Here is a 19,108-nt window from a genome sequence, read left to right on the forward strand (position 1 = left end):
CTGGTTTGCAAAAGCATCTTCCTAGATGGCTTAGGAATGTGATCTCTAATGATCCCAACAATGCCTAAGTCACCTTTGCAGGCCTTTAGACAGATATCAATAGAAACACACTCTCTGTATTTTTCCTGAGCAGATGAACTTCATGTAACTAGTGTCAGCTCAATTAGAGCTGCCAATTAGAGCTTTTGGCACATAAAGGGGTTGAGATTTAAGCTATCCCCCACATTTTATAACATTAGCTTTTTACTATCACAGAGGACTGGCAAGTTCCTGTCCCTTACAAGGTAGATAGTCATGGACATTAGGCATGCTTACAAACTATCTTCCCATGACCTCCTGGCTCTGACCAGTTTTGAAGGGCCACGCACAAATGACTCTAGGATCTAACACTTCTGCCATCCAAGCAGTGGCTTACTGCCTCTGGATGCTCCTCCATTGCTTTTGTCCCAGGAGTGTCTTCTCCACATTGGGATAAATGCCTCATTGGCATTTCCCTTTAGCTGGTCGCTGGACTTGAACTCGGGCCTGAGCACTGTCCCTCAGCTCTCCAGCTCAAGCCTAGCACTCTGCCACTTTGAGTCCCAAAGCAACTCTGCTTGCTCTTTCAGCACTCTGCTGGCTGAGTAGAGGTGACAGTCTCACAGGAACCTTTTTCTGCCCGGTCTGGCCTTGAACCAGTTTCAGATCAATGAGTCTTATAAAAGGCCATTTTACTCCAATTAAAAGCAACAAGGAGGTCAACATAGAAGTAGCTTTTAAGCATGCTCTTACCTAAAACTTATTAAGAGTCAAAGTTACATCTGACAAACTTATAAGAATCCTCTCTGCTTTGCTCTGGACTTTGCTAGAGACTTAAAAAAACAACCTAAAAGAGCAAACTGGAATAGCAATTATTTTGATAGTCCTAATTGTAGAACATAATTGAAAATAAGCCACATTATACAAATAACTTTTTAACCCTCTTTGTAAGGCCTTCCTAATTTTAATGTTAACACATCCAAGGGGAAGTTTTAGCAATACTAATCAGATCATCACATCACTCATTTTAACCATCATGTTTTCAGTCTGTATCTGCAGGGAAGAGAGAACAAAGATGGGCCACTCAGCCCCCTCTATGGAATGGGCACACATCCAATCTGACTCATTAGGGTTAGATGAACTGCGTATGTGCCAGCTTGCCCTCTTTCAGCTGAACTGCACTTCTGCTTGTTCACCCCTTACCCCTAAAGATAGGTCTTCTGTTGGCTTTTAAGTTTTTTTCCATCTCTTTTCTTGGTTCTCGAATGAAATACACAGTTTTAGACAGACAGAACCGGTAACATCTTTGACAGTGTTAAACTAACCTTTACATTTAATTTTTAACTCACCCAATTGTTACAACATGCTGACAATTCTTATCTTTGAACACGTTCACAGACATACACAAAACACTCACACGGATCTTAAAGCGTGCAAAAAATCAAAATCAGTTGTTTGTACATTATTTAAAGTTTTTAAACAAAAATTTAACACAGTATTTCTTTTAAACTAGGTACCTTTGTTGGGCTTTATTTTCCCAGAGCTTGTTTGTCTAGCAAGGCAATTCACTAATTAGTCTCAATCCCTTCTGTTAGAGGAGGGCTGGGGGAGGGGGTCACTTTAAACTAAACTGGCCAGATTGTTTATCCAATTTAGACAAGAGCACTTTACAAATTGTTACATTGTCAGGACTAGCTGAAAAAGTCCAAACTAGGCACACAGCACTACACCCTCCCTGCTGGCAGCCTCCACAAGGAGAAAATGTAGCCTGAGGCTTGAAGGGAACCGAACTAGCCCAGCTGGACCTTTTATTCCCCCAGAGATGTTCAATTAAATAACAAAAACACAGATAAACACAAAAACCAAGGATCCACATTTAAAACTGGTACCAATTCTAAAACAGAACTAGACAAGAACTGAAGGCTGAGTAGGGGACTAATGGGACCCAATTTATCCCTACCGGAACTCTGTGCTGTTCTCATTCAGCAAGCGGAATCCAGAGTCTGCTGAGTGAGCCTGCCACACTCACCCAGAACTTCCCTACCCCAGAAAACATAAAACAAACACACACTAAAGTTAACAAGACAAACAAGTGGCCACAAAAACAAAATCAAGTCTCAGTGAGTGGGGCGACATCTCACCACCATTCACTTACCAGGGGACTCAACCCCCCTACTCACATCCGGAGGATTTTTCTCTTAGATTCCTGCAGACGTTGACCCAGGGGCCTTCCAAGGCGGAGGAGAATTCCCAGTCATCTTGGGGCAAGGGAAAAATTCCCTAGCAGCCGTCCCCTCAGACTGACAGGTTCTCCCCCATGCTCAGACCCCCCGAGCCAAAGCCCGGGGCTGAGATCTAACTGGGGCCATTCGCAGGTGGTCAGTGGCAGCTTCATAATTGTCAAACAAGCAAGTTACAAAAGCAGAACCAGCAGTTTTCAAACGAACTAGGACAAGGTCTCGGGTGTCCTAGGCGTGGACTCACTTGTCCCATCTCTATAGAGAATACAAAACACACACTAAAAACGAGTAACACTAAACAGAGACAGACAAAACCAGATGCCGTGCGGCAACTGAGTGCAGATGAGGAAGGAATTACAGATGGGAGTGGCTGGCCTCGCCTTAACTCCCCAGAACAGAGACACTCGGATCTCCTCCTTCCTCCAGATGACCCTGGAGCCGGGCTCCAGGGCGGGACCAGGGTACTGGGCACGTCTGCTTTTCCCTCTAGTCCAAATACAGATTTGGATCCCAGAATGTAAAACGAAAGTGACAAACACACAAGACAGGAGACACAAGAGCTCTATCTTACCTCCTACCGGTCCTGGAATTTGGGGTCTGGGGGCGCCTGGATCCTGGATGAGCCCCCAACTGAAAGACCCCAGACTCACTGGGATGCTTTCTTCAACGGGAGGGCACCCCAAGAACCAAGACTCCAAACCAGCAGATGCAACAAGCAAGAGGATTTTATTAGGCATTTGCGCAAACGGACACCAGTAGTTTCTCTAGAGCTTTTTGGAAACTCTCCTCTAGATTATTCATTATCTGTTCTGTCCCCTGATTATTATGGGTGGTAGTTGAGACACCCGGACTTGCCATTTTCCTTGTGTTTTTCTGGCTTGTTCTCCCATTTGGTATAAAAATAACACCAGTTTTGTGCTAGAACACTCTTTTAAGGCAAACATCCAACAAACGCCAGCCATTGCACAGTCAAAAGTCTGCAGATACAATCTAGATCAACAGATACAGTCTATTCAACATCAAACAACTATGGACTAAGAACAGGAAAAAAGAATTTGGCAAACCAGTAATTATTAGGCTTAGGGAGTAACGTGGAGAAAAATAGTATTAAAGGGATGTGGAGAGGAAAAAGGAGAGTGAAATTAACCAAGTCCTAATCTCAAAGAGGGAAATGGATTGGACAGAATGATAGGAGAGAGAAAAACAAGAGAGAAGAAAAAAAATGGAAAAACAAACATTTAAATTTAAAAAGTGAAACTTAAACATTATCTAATTTTAAAGGTGAAATTGAGAGAAGAAAGGGATAGGATGAGAGAAGGGAAGGATAGAAAGGAGACATGAAAAATAAAAATAAAAATTCTTAAATAATTATATAGGTATAAAGAAGTAATACTGCTATTAAGGAATTTAAGCCTAAGAGGCTGTGAACTGAGTAATAAATTTGTGGATCATGAATGTACACATAGGGGGATAAGGTCTAATACTCAACGATGGGTATATATCTGAGGATGAGCAGAAAAGCAATTAAGTCATGCAAAAAAGAAGGAAAGAGAAGAAAAAAATGAAAAGAATGAAGAAAAAAAGAAAAAAATGACCAAATGGTCAATAGAGATTTTACAAAAGCACACACATACACCTAAAATAAAAATTATAAGATGAAAAGAAAAGATGAATTGGAAACATTTCTTTAAAAAAATTAAAAATTAATAAAAGGTACAAAAAAAATTTTTTGATTTTCTTGTTTTTTGGGGGGAGTGGATAGGAAGATCCTGTATCTCCCTTGTTTCCTAACCAGTCTCTTGGTGGAGTCTCTCGTCTGCTTGTGGTGTTCGTTTTCCTGTGGCTTGGTTGGTTTCTAATGTCAGTTTGTTTGAGCAGGCAGAAAAATGCTCAGTTTTACTCAGGATTTTGTGATCATCCTCCCAGGCTAGCTCAGTAGGAGGAAGATCTGCTTTGAGTATCACAAAAGAGGGAGATGGCTGTTTCCTCTAGTTTGGAGATATTGTGATGAGGCTAGGTTCTGGATAGATTGAGGCCTGTCAGCAAACAGTAGCTTTTCTCTGAGGGGCTAGCTTGTGAGACACTCACAGAGCCCAGCCAGGAGCCATTCTCTTACTGAGTTTCAAGTGATTGTGTAGGCTGCTGAAGGGAGGTGCAGCCTCTGGAGCTGTTTACCCAGTGAAGAATGCCACTCCTCCGGTGGTGGAGCTTCTGCTGCCTTTCCTGGGTAACTTTCCCCTGGATGGATCTGAGCCTGGCAGGTCAGTTAGTTCCTGTGACCTGCTAACTTACTCTTTTGTATTCTTCCAAGGCCTTATTTGGAGCTAGTTCCTCACCTGGGCCTTTGTCAGTATCAAAGTTGGAGATCTCTGATTGTGGGGGTGGGGGGTGGCTTTCCCTCCTCTGCTCACTGGTAAGGATTCTACTCATGCCAGAATCTTGATTCCTGGGTTGTCTCTGGTCTGCGATGTGCAGGATGAATATATCTGCTCATCAGTTCTTGCTGGTGTTGAGCATAATCCGCTCACCTGCTGTGTCTGGTTCCTTTGTCCCAGACTCTCTGTGGTTGGTATGGTGGCTATGGCCGCCCCTGCCACTGCAGCCACAGCTGCAGCTACCAGCAAGTGCTCAGATCTGTCTCCTTGCCTGGACTTTCCCTCTCTGGCCAAACTCTCTGTACTGTGATGACATACTTGGTGTAATTCTCTGGCCTAAGACTGTTCACTGGAACACCAAAACTGCTTTCTATGTAAGAACTTGTTTAGCCTCTAGCTTCTCCTCTGCCATCTTCTGAAACCCCAGTTTTAGTGTTTTGATATGGATATTTGTTACCATTTCCTATATGTATTGAATATAGTTTTCATTCTTTTTTTTACTTCCTTCTCTGAATTTAGTATCAGGGTAAGTTTAGCCTCACAAGATGTGCTCTAAGAAATTCTTCTACAGTTCTTTTTATTAGGAACAACTTACAGAGAATTAGCAAATGTGTAATTTTTTGAACAATTCACTGGTGAAGCCACATTTTGCTATATTTTCCTTTGATGGAATACTTTTTACTCCTCTGGTCCTAGGGTTTTGAACTCAGGCCCTTATCACTGAGTTTCAGTGCTCAAGATGAGTGCTCTGTAACTTGTGTTGCAGCTTCAATTCTGGTTTTGGCGGGTTTATTGCAGACAAGAGTCTCATGGGTTTTTTACCCTGGACTAGCTTCAAATTGTGGTTCTCAGATACCAGTGTCCTGAGTTACTAGGGTTACAGATGTAAGTCAATAGTGAACAATTCTGAAGCCTTTTATGGGTACTTTAATTTCATTTATTTTTATTGGAAAATCTGAAAGGTTGTAACAGAAGTATAAGAATTTTTGACAATGTTCTGGACAGCTCTCAGGAATTGGGAAGTTACTTTAAAAATGCAATAAGTGGTGCAGAAGAAGAAAGAGTATGGCATAAGTTAAGCAATTACTTAGACCAGAGTTTGGATGAGTGATCAAGAAGTTTGGCTTGTCAAGGGTGCTGGGTTTTAGTCTTACTCACCTATCCCCTTGGGTCTGAATGCTTTTAATAACCCCCTTCCTACATGTTGTTCACTATTACTCAATGCTCTTCCTTAAGTACTGTCTTGTTACTCCTTTGGCAAAGTGGCTCCACAATGGACTGCATTAAGACACAAAAAATATAACAGTGACATGCTAAAATGGTGTGTTCCTGATATATTAGCTGAGAAAATATGAGCTTATAATGTTGCAGTCAAAACTCCATGATCCTGGAGTAGTTCAAATTGCAATATGACAAAAGTAAAACCAAGGAATCTCTAGTACAAGTTCCTGTCTTCTATGTTTATTGACTTACCAGCACAGGCATGGAAGCTTGCTGTGTATTCATTTTAAAAATTACTGGAAAGACAGAAGAATGTTTACATACTTTACATCATTTTTGAGTGGGAGTCTGTTTTCTTTTTTTGGTCAGATGTAGTGCTTTAGCTCAGAACCTGCCTCTGAGCATTTTATGGGGTTAATTGGAGATAAGATTTCTCTTAATTTTTCTTTCAATAGTTGTACAAAGAGGTAGAATTCAATATGTGAAATTCTGTGCAATTCATCTTTATTAGTGTCACCATTCCCATCATTCTCCCCACATATAAAAAGCACCATCCCCTCAAGTTTCCAGGCTCTATTTCTAATTACGTTCATAATTATTTTGACTGCACTTGCCTCCCACTATACCCTACAATCCTCGTTGCCCTGCATTTACCCATTCTCTTCTTCTGAAGAACATGTATAAGTATCATTTATTTAAACAGTATCTCATGTTCATTATTCATAGATGACACATAACTGAAAGACACTCCGTACTTTATTCCGTGTGTCTTTCTATGCCCATGACTACATACATTGTTTCTTGTGTATTTCATGCTTAATGTTTGTATTTTCAATCAAACTTCCACATATGAGAGAAAATAGGCTTTCTTTGTCTTTCTGAACCTGTTGTTCCAGAAATTGTGTCAGAACAAAATGGAAAACAAAACAACCCCTTTGGGCCGGGAGGTGGCTCAGTGGTAGATTGCTTTCCTTGCATGCGTTAGGCCCTGGGCTCAATTCCTCAGCACCACATAAGCAGAAAAAGCAAGAAATGGCACTGTTCTCCAAGTGGTGATGCACTAGCCTTGAGATGAAGAGCTGAGGGACAGCACCTAGGCCCAGAGTTCAGGCCCAAAAACTGGCAAAAAAGAAAACAATACCCCTTTACTTTCTCTTTCTCCATTTCTTCCAACTCCCTACTCTGAATCACATAGCTAATCCTTGTTCTTTAGTTGTCATTATGGTCAGTATTTACTACTTTAAAACATGCATTTATCCATTACTACCATTAGATAACGCAAGGGTCCCTTGTATCTTAAATTAATTAAAAACCTACTTGATCATTTTTCTGACCTTCTGGGAAAGGTTTGAGTGGATTACCAAGAGAAAAAGTCAGCTACAGGTATTTTTTAAACGATATGCTAGTGTTAGAATTAATGGAATTTTCTACTAATTTGACAAAGTGGACAAATTATTTTGCATTTCAATGGCCAGTTAAGGAAAGAGAGCTCTGTAGAAGTAATGCAAGCTCTGGTAAAGCCTTTTGTGTAAATTTTATCCCTCAAATTGCCAGCAATATTACATTTATCCATTTACTTTATACCGGATTTCCTCAAAGCTGTTCATCACCAATTTCTTCTAATTGACATTATTATTCATGACACATTCTTTGGAACTTCTCTCATGATACTAAACAGGGCTTTAAATATGGATTTCAACAATTGTCATTGTTATCTAAAATGAATAGTAGTGAATAAAATGTGATCAAAGCTAACTACCTATGTGGCTAAAAATGAATATAGGGAATCCAAAAGATGTTTTCCTCAGTTGTTTTATTTATTTGACTTTAAAACACTTCCAAAATTGTTTATGAACATAGGTTTCATCACTAGAATAAGTAGCTTCCAGAGTCAACTTCGTTGAAAGACAGTATTTAGATATATTTAACATAACCAAGCTGGATATGGAGGGCTTCACCTGTAATCCTACCACTCCTAAGGCTGGAGATGAGCATGGTATATATAATTACCTTGCCCCTAACTCATCTCAAATAAACCAAACCCAAACCACAAAATTACAATAAAAATAAAGGAATGAAAACCCAGAAAATCACGACTGTATAAGGTTTCTTACTCTAGCAAAAACTCAGAGATAACTTTTTGTCTAACACATGATTTGGTATAGGTTTACTATTGATGTGGAAACTTTTTGGACATACAATCACTGTTTTCTTTAATTCTTCCCCAACACACAATTTACATTATTGTTATGTTAGAGGTGTGGTTTACCTTTACATATATCCAGAAATGAGTGCAATTCCTTTCACATAGAGTCATCTCTTCCCTCATTCTCTCCCATCTAGTTCCAGAGATAAATTTCATTAATGTCCAGCAAGCCAATGTGACCAACATTTCCCTTTGTCACCATTCACTGTCTCACAAGTACAAACTGATACACAGATACTCAGTAATTTAAGTACTATTTAAGGTGGACGAGGAATCAAAGATTTGACGCTCAAATATTAGGTGAGAAAAAAGGTGTTACATACTCATATATATTATATGTTATATATTATATATATAATGTGCTATATATATGTTATATGTATAATATATATTATATGATATATATCATATATTATTGGTCCCCATTTATTGCTTTCTGTTGATTAACAGGTTGCCATCAAATTATCATTGCATAATTATAACTGAAATCATCAAGGAACAAACTTCGAATTTAGAATTCTGTGATTCATTGTTCTTAGCAGCTTCTGTTTTCCACAACTTGGCCAACTCAGATAGCCTTCACAATATTTGTAAAGGAATTACACAAAAATAACTTGAAAATTATATTCAGCCATGGATAAGCAACCTATTATGATTCTCTACATTCCTTAGCTGTTACTTCATAAAGACAATACAACTGAATTGTATTTTGTAGCTTATTAAACCAATTCTTAAAATTATAAAACAATATAGAGAAAGCAGAGAGGGGGGAGAAAGAAGAGAGGAAGGAAAGGGAGGAGAGAGGGAATGAAATCATAGAGAATGGGGGAGATTATTTCAACAAAATCAATTGAGGAATAAGGAAAAAGAAAGATGTGTGAATGGTAATATACAAGTATGAAGCAAATTAAACACTATTGAGTATATAAAACATGGAACTTTTGGAAGAGGAAAATATTAATGAGTCATGATTAAGAAGAATAGTTACAGGTAGGAAGATAATGTACTTTAAAAGTAAAAAAAGTCCATTAACTCAGCTGCACAGGATAACATCTAGTGATCATGGCTTAAAAGTAAGGTGGGAAGGAACATTAAGAGAATAACATTTCCAGTTAACCATTACAGTGCCAAAAGAGGAGCTGTGGCTCAAGTGTAAAGCACTAGCCTTGACCAAATGAATGAATGAATGAATAAATAAACTAACTAACTAACTGAGAGTAACCAGGCTTTAAGATCAAGACTCAGGACTAGCAACATAAAATAAATTTTTAGGCAAAAGATTAAGAAAGCACAATTCAAAAACTAGTAGCAGTTAAAATATATTAGTGGAGATGATTGGATAAGTGCAGTGTAAGCATGAAAATCCAAAGATATTGGAACAAAATTAAAATGTAGGTGGCTAAAATTTGTGACTGTACTATCACACGAAAAATGAGTGAGATTCACTTATTCATCAAATTGATTTTAACAATATAAACGAATATCTGATGGAAAAAGAAGTCTAGAATTTACTTGACCTCCTATGTATTTAATCATACATGTAAGTTTCATCTTGAGGGTTTATTTCCACTGGCACATGTTTTGTCCCGAAAACCATGCAGACAATTTCTATCTGGCCTTAACAATATGATGTAGCACTTGGGAGCAAAAATGCAGCCCAGCAGCCCTGCACTGGAAGCCAAGATGGAGAAAACCTCCGTAGCCACCATGACTTTTCCTTTGGCACTGTGGTAGACAGGCAGGAAAGTGAACCAGATACTACAGAACACCAGCATGCTGAAGGTCAGGAACTTGGCTTCATTGAATGTGTCAGGAAGGTTCCTGGCCAGGAAAGCCCCAATGAAGCTGGCCAAGGCCAGAAAAAACAGGTATCCTAAGACACAGTAGAAAGCAGTGAGGGAGCCCTTGTTACACAGGATGATAATGTGGCCGTGTTCAGAGTGTACATCTGTGTCAATGAAGGGAGGTGAAGTCCCCAGTCAAAGTACACAGAAGGTCACCTGAATCAGAGTACAGATGGGAATGATGAAGTTAGGAACCCCTGAGAGCAGTAACCACCTCATTCTTCTCCCTGGATAAGTGACCTTGAAGGCCAGAACCACAGTTGCAGTTTTGGCTAAGACAGCAGAAACAGCTACTGTGAAGACAACTCCAAATGTGGTTTGCTGTAGAATGCAGGTGGCTGTGTTTGGACGGCCAATAAAGAGCAAGGAACAGAGAAAACAGAAGAAGAGGGAGATGAGCAAGATATAGCTGAGAACTTGGTTATTAGCTTTAACAACGGGAGTGTTCTGATGTTTCACAAAGACTCCAAGAACAATTGCTGTGAGTGTACATAAACATAGAGCCATGCAGGCCAAGGCAATCCCCAAGGGCTCTTCATAAGCCAGGAAACTTACAGCTCTTTGGAGGCACTGGTTTCTCTCTGTGTTGGCATACTGATGATCTGGGCACTTCATACAATGCTCCACATCTGGTGAGGAATTCAAATAATCTTTTCAGTACTTAAAATCAAATTAGAAAATCCTTATATAGAGAAAATTATAACATGTCAATACTTATTAGCATAAGAACAAAAATTCCCAAGTATTACCATGTATGTTCAGTATCATATTATATCTTCATCATATTCCCACACACTTTCCCACATTCTCTTCTTTTATCCAGTCCTGGGACTTGCTTTTATTGCCTGGGCACTGTCCCTGAGCTTTCTTTGCTCAAGGCTAGCACTCTGTCACTTGAGCCACAGTGCCCCTTCTGGCTCTTTCTATTTATGTGATGCTAAGGAATTGAACCCAGGGTTTCATGCATGCTAGACAAACTCTCTACTCCTAATATACATTCACAACAACTTTATTTTTACATGTCTATAACACATATTATTCCTATCCATTTCTTTTTTTTCTTTTTTTAATTTTAATTTAATTTTATTTGTCAACATACTGTACAGAGGGGTTACAATTGCATGGGCAGGATAATGCGTATATTTCTTACCAAGCATTGCAGCCTCCTCCTTTGTTTACCCTTCACATCACTTCCCAGCCTCCCCCCTCCCCCACAATCCCAATCCTTCTCCTCCCCCACCCTGCACCAACATTGTAAAGCTCATTTTGGACATGACAACTTGTACTTCTCATTGTTGCAACAGGTCCACCCGTATCCTTAAACAACTGTTTTTTCCCCATCTCCGCCACAAGTTATACTGACATCAAATATAGTGAAAGCAGGGGTTATACTGTGGGGGAGGGACATACAAAGTTTTTTCCAGACCTCTTCATGTTGCCATAGCTCTTCTAAGCCTGTGTTCACCACTCAAACACTTCATCGAAAAGTGTGCATCACAGGGTGTGTACTTCCCTCCATGTCTCTGGACAATATAAATAAAAGCCCTATATCCCTTCCTTAAAGATGTCATATTGTCTGTCCCACTTGCTTGTAATGCATTGGGCACCATAAAATCAAATCACACTTTCAAGCTCTAAAGTCATGCTGTGCACAACCCTTTTGATTGCTTCTTATACAGAAAACAATCACATCACTTGCTGTGTAGCAACAATATTTCTGGGCACTAGGAAATAAAGATGTGCAAGATCTCTTTTTTCTTTATTTTCTGAAGTCAGTTTTGAAAAAAAAAACGGAGAGCTTATCCTTTAAGTAGCTTTGCACTTAATATAATGGGCATTAAACTTACATTAGTGATTACTTGAACAAATATTCATACGCCAGAGTAAAAAAATAATTCTACACATAATTCAAAGCCTGTGATCTTTGTCAAGAAGCAAGAACCTCTATAGTCACAATTAATTTATGAGTAAAAAAAGGAAGACATTGGTGCTGCAATCCTAATACACAACTTTTGCATTGCATGGTTTTGGGGACACTACTAGAGAATATAAATTTCTCCCCAAGTCATGAACTTACCTGTCCCATTAGCTATCTCATTCTCTGAGCAAGGGGTACAATCATAGCAACAAGCAGCCTTTTCCTCCTGAGGGGTTTTCCGGAATCCTGGAACACAACTTTCACTGCAGACAGAGTGAGGAGGCTGAAGAAAATCAGATCTGTGTCAGTAACTGCTCAGACTTTTACCTGACATTCCAAAAATTCCATTTTATTTAAAGAATAGGATTATTAAATGTAGCATTTTATGCACATAAATCTGGTCAGTTAATTCAACATTTGTATAGATTCCACATCATACCACAAACAACTTATGTTCTATCACCTTGATCTCTATTTAGCCTATTGAACTCTTGAGAAGTGTGAGACCTTTAAAAGTTGATTAATGGTGAGAAAGTGAGTCCTATTGGCCAGTGCTATGGAATTTCCTTGAATTCATGTCATTATTTGTTATTTCCTGCTATTTGTGAATGATGAGGATTAAAGAGAAACAATTTTCTTTGAAGCTTGAAAAGTGTGCTGTAAGATATTGCATAGGCCTTCTGTTTTAGGGTTATTTGAATACAAAGACTGTCACATTTATACAGTGGCCATGAGGTGAGAATCTCTTTTGCTCAGGCTCTTTCACTGATTCATCTCACCAAAGATACCTAAGCAGTAGGCAAGTAATCATTGAATGGAACTTCCACAAGTGGGAGCAAAATAAACCCTTAAAACATATAAAGTGATTGCTCTGATACTTTGTCACAATGTAGAAACTTTCTAAGAAAAATGCAACTTAACATTCCTAATAAACTTTTAGAAACACTCTGTTAACTTTCTTTGGAGATGATCCTGGGACTTGAACTCGTAGTCTGGGCACTGACCTTGAGATTTTTGTGCTGAAGATTAGCATTTTATTATTTGAGCCAAATCTTCAGTTGAGAGTTTTTTTATTGTTAATTGAAATATGACCATACACGATGATGTTAAGCGAAATGAACACAAAGATGGTGACACAGTGATTTTTCCTTTCTTGCTATTGTTTTTAATGTATTTATAATGTGCTATGTGTTTTTTTCGTTTCTTTGATATGTCCCTCCCCCTGTTTTCACTGTATATAATTTGGGTACCCTGCATCTTGTATTTACATTTTTTTCTAATTTGGGGACAGGAAGGGAAAAAACAAAGTGTTCAAATAGGGATACAATTTGACCCATTGTAACAATGTGATGTACAAGACACTATGTTGAATATGAACTTTACAACTTGGTGAGTGAAGGGGGAGTTGGGAAGGTGGAGAAGGAATGAATAGTAGGGGAAAAACAACGTAGAATGTAACAATGCTCGATTGGAAATGTATTCTTTACCTTACTCATGTAACTGTAACCCCTCTGTATACTATTTTTAAAATAAAAAGCATAAAAAGTCTCATAGAATATTCTACCCAGTTGAGCTTTAAACAAAACTATAATCTTAGATCTGAGGTAGTCATCTTCCTGGGTAGATATAATTAGAAGCAAGAGTACCCTCTCCCAAGTACTGTTAATGTATTCTATTCCTTTTATAGCCAACAATCAGTCAATCCAATTTCTTAAATGGGAAATATTTTAAATGTCCACCACTTGGTTTTTAGTAAGCACATAGGGTATACATTTGTGTGTGCGGGCATGCATGTGTCTGTCTGTTTGTGTGTGTGTGTGTGTGTGTGTGTGTGTGTCTGCCAGAACTAAATCTTACAATGTGAATCTGGGTTGGGTATCTGACCTTTGTTGCTTAATGTTAACACTTTAGTGCCGAATCCACAGCACCACTTCAGATTTATTGATGGTTAATTCGAGACTAGTCTCAAAGCATTTCCTTTTAGCACTGTTTTTTAACAATGATATTCATATCTCAGCCAGCAAAATACCTAGTATTATAGGAGTAAGTTACTGGCACACAACCACATATAAATTTTAAGGGTGAAAAATTTTTACTTATATATCCTTAAAATCATTACTGTTGAATCCAACCAACCTCTGTAGTTCCTATGGTCCAGTCTACTAGATCTTCAGATAAAGTCAGTTGATGACCATTAAGAGTATATGGAGAAAATTTTCCTACTTTCATTTCAAGTTGAAGACCTTCGGGAAAATTCCAAAAGTTCACAATATCATACTCTGCCCCCAATTTCTTTTTCTCATCTAAAATCACTTGCTCTCCAGCAGGATTGTGAAACTGGATGTTCTTCAGAAAACGATGCAGCTAAAAGGTAAATATATGGTGAAATATATCCCAGAGTTAAGAAGGAAAACCTGAACCAAGAAAGGCTCTTGATTGCCTTAAATTTTTGATTCAGAATTTAAGAATAGTAGAGGCACCTAGTGAGTTGCCTAGAAGAAAACCTATCAGAGAATAAAAATATTCTTTCGGAGTCCTGGTCACTCAGCAAGGAAATAGAAGGCCTCTCTTCAAGACAAACCAATTTCATGTAAATAGTCATTAGTGAGAAAGTTTTCATTTGCTTACTATAGCTTTCTACATCCACTAGTTTTGTCATCATCTGTAGTATGAGCTTGGTAAAATTTTAATAGATAAAATAGAATAAAACTTGATCGCTTATGAAAAATATACATAATTATTTGCAGGAGGCATCATTTACACTTACTTAAGAAATGCAGATTTCAATGGTGATTTTGAAGTCTTCAAAATATTGGCTATAAACATGTTCGTTTATTTGTAACTAAAAGAATTTTTAGAATTGTCCTTTTTATGGCTGCTTTTCTTGAAGAGTACATAAAAACATTCCTAGAGAATCTCACACACAATTGAAGAAGTATAGTATCTTGGGGTTTCAGACAATACCAAAATTATTGAATTTCATAGAGTAAGAACCTCTCTACAAAGTAACTTTCTTCCTAATGTGTGATGTACAACACAGAAGGCCTTACCTGTGCAGGGGAAGACATTATCCCATTTCTATTTCCCATTGTTTGTGTTTCTGTTTGATAAAGCAGCATATCATGGAGAGCCTGGGCCACAGCATACACAGCATTGTATATATTGTAACTGTCTCCAGACAGACTCATGTCAAATATATGCCTAGGCAACCAATCCAAGGAGGCATCATGAGGACAGTTCTCCCACTGTACACAGTCAGACACAGAATCTGAGCAATTAAAAGAGAGAAACCATAACCTAGCAAGAAAAAAGTCTTCTGGGTATTTGCACGGGTTAACTGATTTGAGAAAATCTGTAAATCCAGAAACATCTGGGTGATGGTGTGAGAAAACGAGAGGTACAAGGAATGAACCTAGAATGAAATATCTCTTTCTCATGGTTACATCCCACTCTGAGTTCATAATAAAAACTTTGCCTTGTATTAAAAATTGTTCAACACATATAAATAAATGTCGTAGGAACTCATTATCAGCATACACAATGAAGATATTTGCTGAAGATTTATTTATCTGGTTATAATGTACCATAATTTTGAAAATATGCGACATGGAATTATTTGGTAATGATAGCTCAAAGGCTACACAAACTCTGTTCTTGCCCATCTCTTCTTTCAATGCAGGAAGAATCCACAAACCATTCTCATCTTGTATGGTTATCAGTCCCACCCAATTCCAGCTGAAGTGAAGTAGTAATAAAACCATGGCATTGGCTATTGAAGTGTCCTTTGGAGCAATTTGATAGAGACCAGGAAACATCTTATTGTCACTCAGAGCATGATCGAAAGGCCCAGAAGTAAGCTAAAGGGAATGAGAACAGGAGGCTGCAAAAATGAGAAGATTTCCATCCATCCTAATTCCAGTCATGATGTGTATATCATATAACTATGTGCAATAGTTGGAAGGTAGGTTTTTTGTTTAATTTTGGAAGAAATAAATTTTAAAAATTTAAATTATTTGACAATGTATTTAATGGTTTTTACAAAATCTCTTAATCATTGTCACTGTTTCCATCAACTCCTGTAATCGATATCCACCCCACATATTCACTGACTTTCCTAGTTCCATTTTCACATATATGTACATTGAATATTATATTATTTTCTATACCCTTCTGCTCCTTTCTCCTCTTCCATATTCCCTGAACACCTAGAAAGCCACCCTCATTGATGATATGCTCAGTTGCCTGGTGTTTTTATGTACAGTCTCTTTCTCTGAGCGGTTATATCACTCAATTCTACCCTGATATGTACCATATTTCAGTGAGACTGATCATATATGTATATATATACATATATATAGGTATATATATACCTATATATACCTATATATATATAGGTATATATATATACCTATATATATGTATATATATATACCTATATATAAATATCTGAGTGTGTTATTTTAAACATTTCATTTTCCTATTTTAAACAAAACATTACATATCAGAGATCATATACCTCCTTTCTCTTTCTAAGTCTGACATATTGCATTCAATATATCTTACATATGAGCCTGCATATATGTGTGAATGAGTGTGTGTGTGTGTGTGTGTGTGTGTGTGTGTGTGTGTGTGTGTTAGTAAAGGACCAGGGACTCTGTAGTAGTTCTTGGCTTTTTCCCCCAAATGTAGGACTGTACCACTTGAACCACACATTACCACATGATTTTTTCTAATTAATTAGAAATGATTTCGGAGTCATTAGGATTAGAGATGTGGTCCATCAGCATCATGCTCAACATATCTGGACATTTTATAGTCTTTTTCCATTTCCTGATTTTTTTAAAGAATCTACATCAATTATAAGGCTTAAAATTCTAAAATAATACCTTTTGGCTATAATGTTTTCATCCCCTTTTTAAAACCAACAGGACTATAAATATCACATTATCTTTGAATACATACTCTTTTTTATGCTACATTTTGAAATATGTTTTTATTGTAAAAAATACTGTACATAGGGGGTACAGTTACATGAGTAAGGTAATGAGTACATTTCCAATTGAGCATTGTTACCTCGTCCTTTGTTTTCCCCTACCATCCTTTCCCTCCCCACCTCCCACACTCCTCCTGTCCCCCTTCCTCTCTGCCAAAGTTGTAAACTTTATTTTCACCAAAGTGTCTTATACATCTCATTGTTACAATGGGTCAACTTGTATCCTTATTTAAGCATTCTGTTATTTCCCTTACCCTCCATAAATGAAGTCTCTTCCTTTTGTCCTCTTCTAACACCTGAGATGGCACTAAATTAGGCATTCTTAAGATCTCCCACCCCTCACACTCTCACCTGTGGAAAATTATAGAGGTCCAGCAGTGTCCCAATCTGTGAAGATAATGCTCCTGAAGGTCCTGTAAGTACTGCTATAGACGGGTTGTCTCTCATACAATTATAGTTTGGGAAGTCATATTTCCCAAAAAGGCAAACAAAAGGATTTTTAAATGATGTCCTTGATCCATATTGAACATCATAGATACTAAATCCCAGAGTTAAGCTATGTAAAAGATCAGGGTTTTTGTTGATCTCTTCTATAGCAAAAGCCAAGGCCAAAACACACTGGTAGTTCTTGAAGGTAAACCTGCATAATGAGCATAGAAATTCAGCAGGAGTATTTCAAAATTATGGTTTTTATGGAAGGAATGCTTGCGTTTCTGCTAATAAGTATCGTAAAACATTCTGCCCAATTAGGATGGAATATGAATACAATGTCTTGTGCTTGAATATAGGGTTATGTAATGATATGAAAGGAATTTGTCATGAATTACATTCAGAAACTTAGTTCAGCCAAGCGCTTGCTTTATCTCCTCTACCATATACATGCAACATTTTCCATTAGGCATGGAGTAAGTTGTGATGAGACACAAAATATTCTATTGCCTTCACCTTGGGTAAGTATGGTAAAACAGGTGGAGACCTGTGTGAAAAGCCTTCTGGTTCAGTCGCCCAGTTGCTGTTAAGTGGTTATATTGCAGGTTGAGCTAACTAACAATTCTTCAATTTAATAGCATCTTTCAGAATGAAAGCATTATTTAATGAAGATTCTATAGCAAGATTTGCTCACATACCCAACAAAATCAACAGCTCTTCCTGCAATATCAACCACAACAAAAGCTTAATAACAGGTGAGATAATTTAACTGTTATTTATGTAATGAGAACATACGTAGACAACCAACTCCAAGGTACTGAATATGGGGAAAGGAGCCTCCAATGTAGGTAATCAGGAAAGAATTGTGAGAAATCTTTACATTGAAATCCACCATCCAAATCCACCATGAGGAATTACACTAATATTTAATATATTTGCTAGTGTATTAATCTTGAGATATAGAAAAGGAAAAAACACAAAATTGTAAAGAGGATAAAAATGCTTTCCTTTCTCTTTTGTGATATGTATGTGCAATGTTAAATCTGCGTGTGAGAACATTAAAAATTAATGTAATGAAATCAATTTACATTGTTCAAAGAAGAACACAATGGAGACAACATGAAAATACAAATGATTCAAAATGGAGAGAAATAATCCATGAAAATACAAGAAAATGGCAAATAAAACAAAATTAATTCTTAGAGAAAATGTCCAGGCTATGGGTCAGACAATGAAGGACCTAGAATATAGTTCTAAAATGCTTTAAGAACAGGTTGATGAAAATATGAAAAGAAAGAAAATGTACACAGGACAATTCCTGAGCATGATGAGACTAGGTAAAGCTTATTAGACGAAGTCATGGCATCTACAAAGATAAAGGTAAATCTATATCCTAGATGAAAAGGAAACTAATAGTACAGATAAATGAAAGTGTCTTCTCCTGGCAAAAGAATATAAGACAATGATCATTCCTGGGGAGTAAAAAAGTAAAGGAGCGTGCAAGAAATTTAGGGAAAAATGAACCTTACAACTTTGGCGTGGGGGCGTGGTGGGAGGGGCCGGGCTAGATTGGGGGGAGATGGGAAGGAATGGTAAGGGAAAACAAAGGAGGAGGCAACAATGCTTGATAAGAAGCGCATTCACTTAATATAAATTTTTCCAAGTCTTTCCATTTCCTAACAAATGGGGCAATGTCATTCTTTCTGATGAAGGCATAGAATTCCATTGTGTATATATACCATCCCATGATTTCCCTTATTTGCAATATCTAGTATATGTAAGAGTCAAGCAGAACAGGTCAGATAAGGTGATGTTAAGAAAATGAACCCTAAGATATGTATTTTAAATGTTTTATCCTTTCATG

The 19,108-nt window shown here is 37.7% G+C and overlaps 1 protein-coding gene across 1 annotated transcript in view; it reads right to left on the bottom strand.

Annotated features, from left to right (window-relative positions):
• Window positions 1-9,607: 9,607 nt before the first annotated feature.
• Window positions 9,608-19,108, bottom strand: part of LOC106001804 (vomeronasal type-2 receptor 116-like) — a 46,759-nt gene continuing 37,258 nt past the window's right edge. The window contains 5 exon segments of the mRNA XM_013036780.1: window positions 9,608-10,533; window positions 11,982-12,105; window positions 13,959-14,186; window positions 14,873-15,679; window positions 17,167-17,455. Coding sequence (XP_012892234.1) covers window positions 9,608-10,533; window positions 11,982-12,105; window positions 13,959-14,186; window positions 14,873-15,679; window positions 17,167-17,455 — 2,374 coding nt within the window.

Source organism: Dipodomys ordii, unplaced genomic scaffold (genome assembly GCF_000151885.1).
Source record: "Dipodomys ordii isolate 6190 unplaced genomic scaffold, Dord_2.0 Scaffold437, whole genome shotgun sequence".
Lineage (NCBI taxonomy): Eukaryota > Metazoa > Chordata > Mammalia > Rodentia > Heteromyidae > Dipodomys > Dipodomys ordii.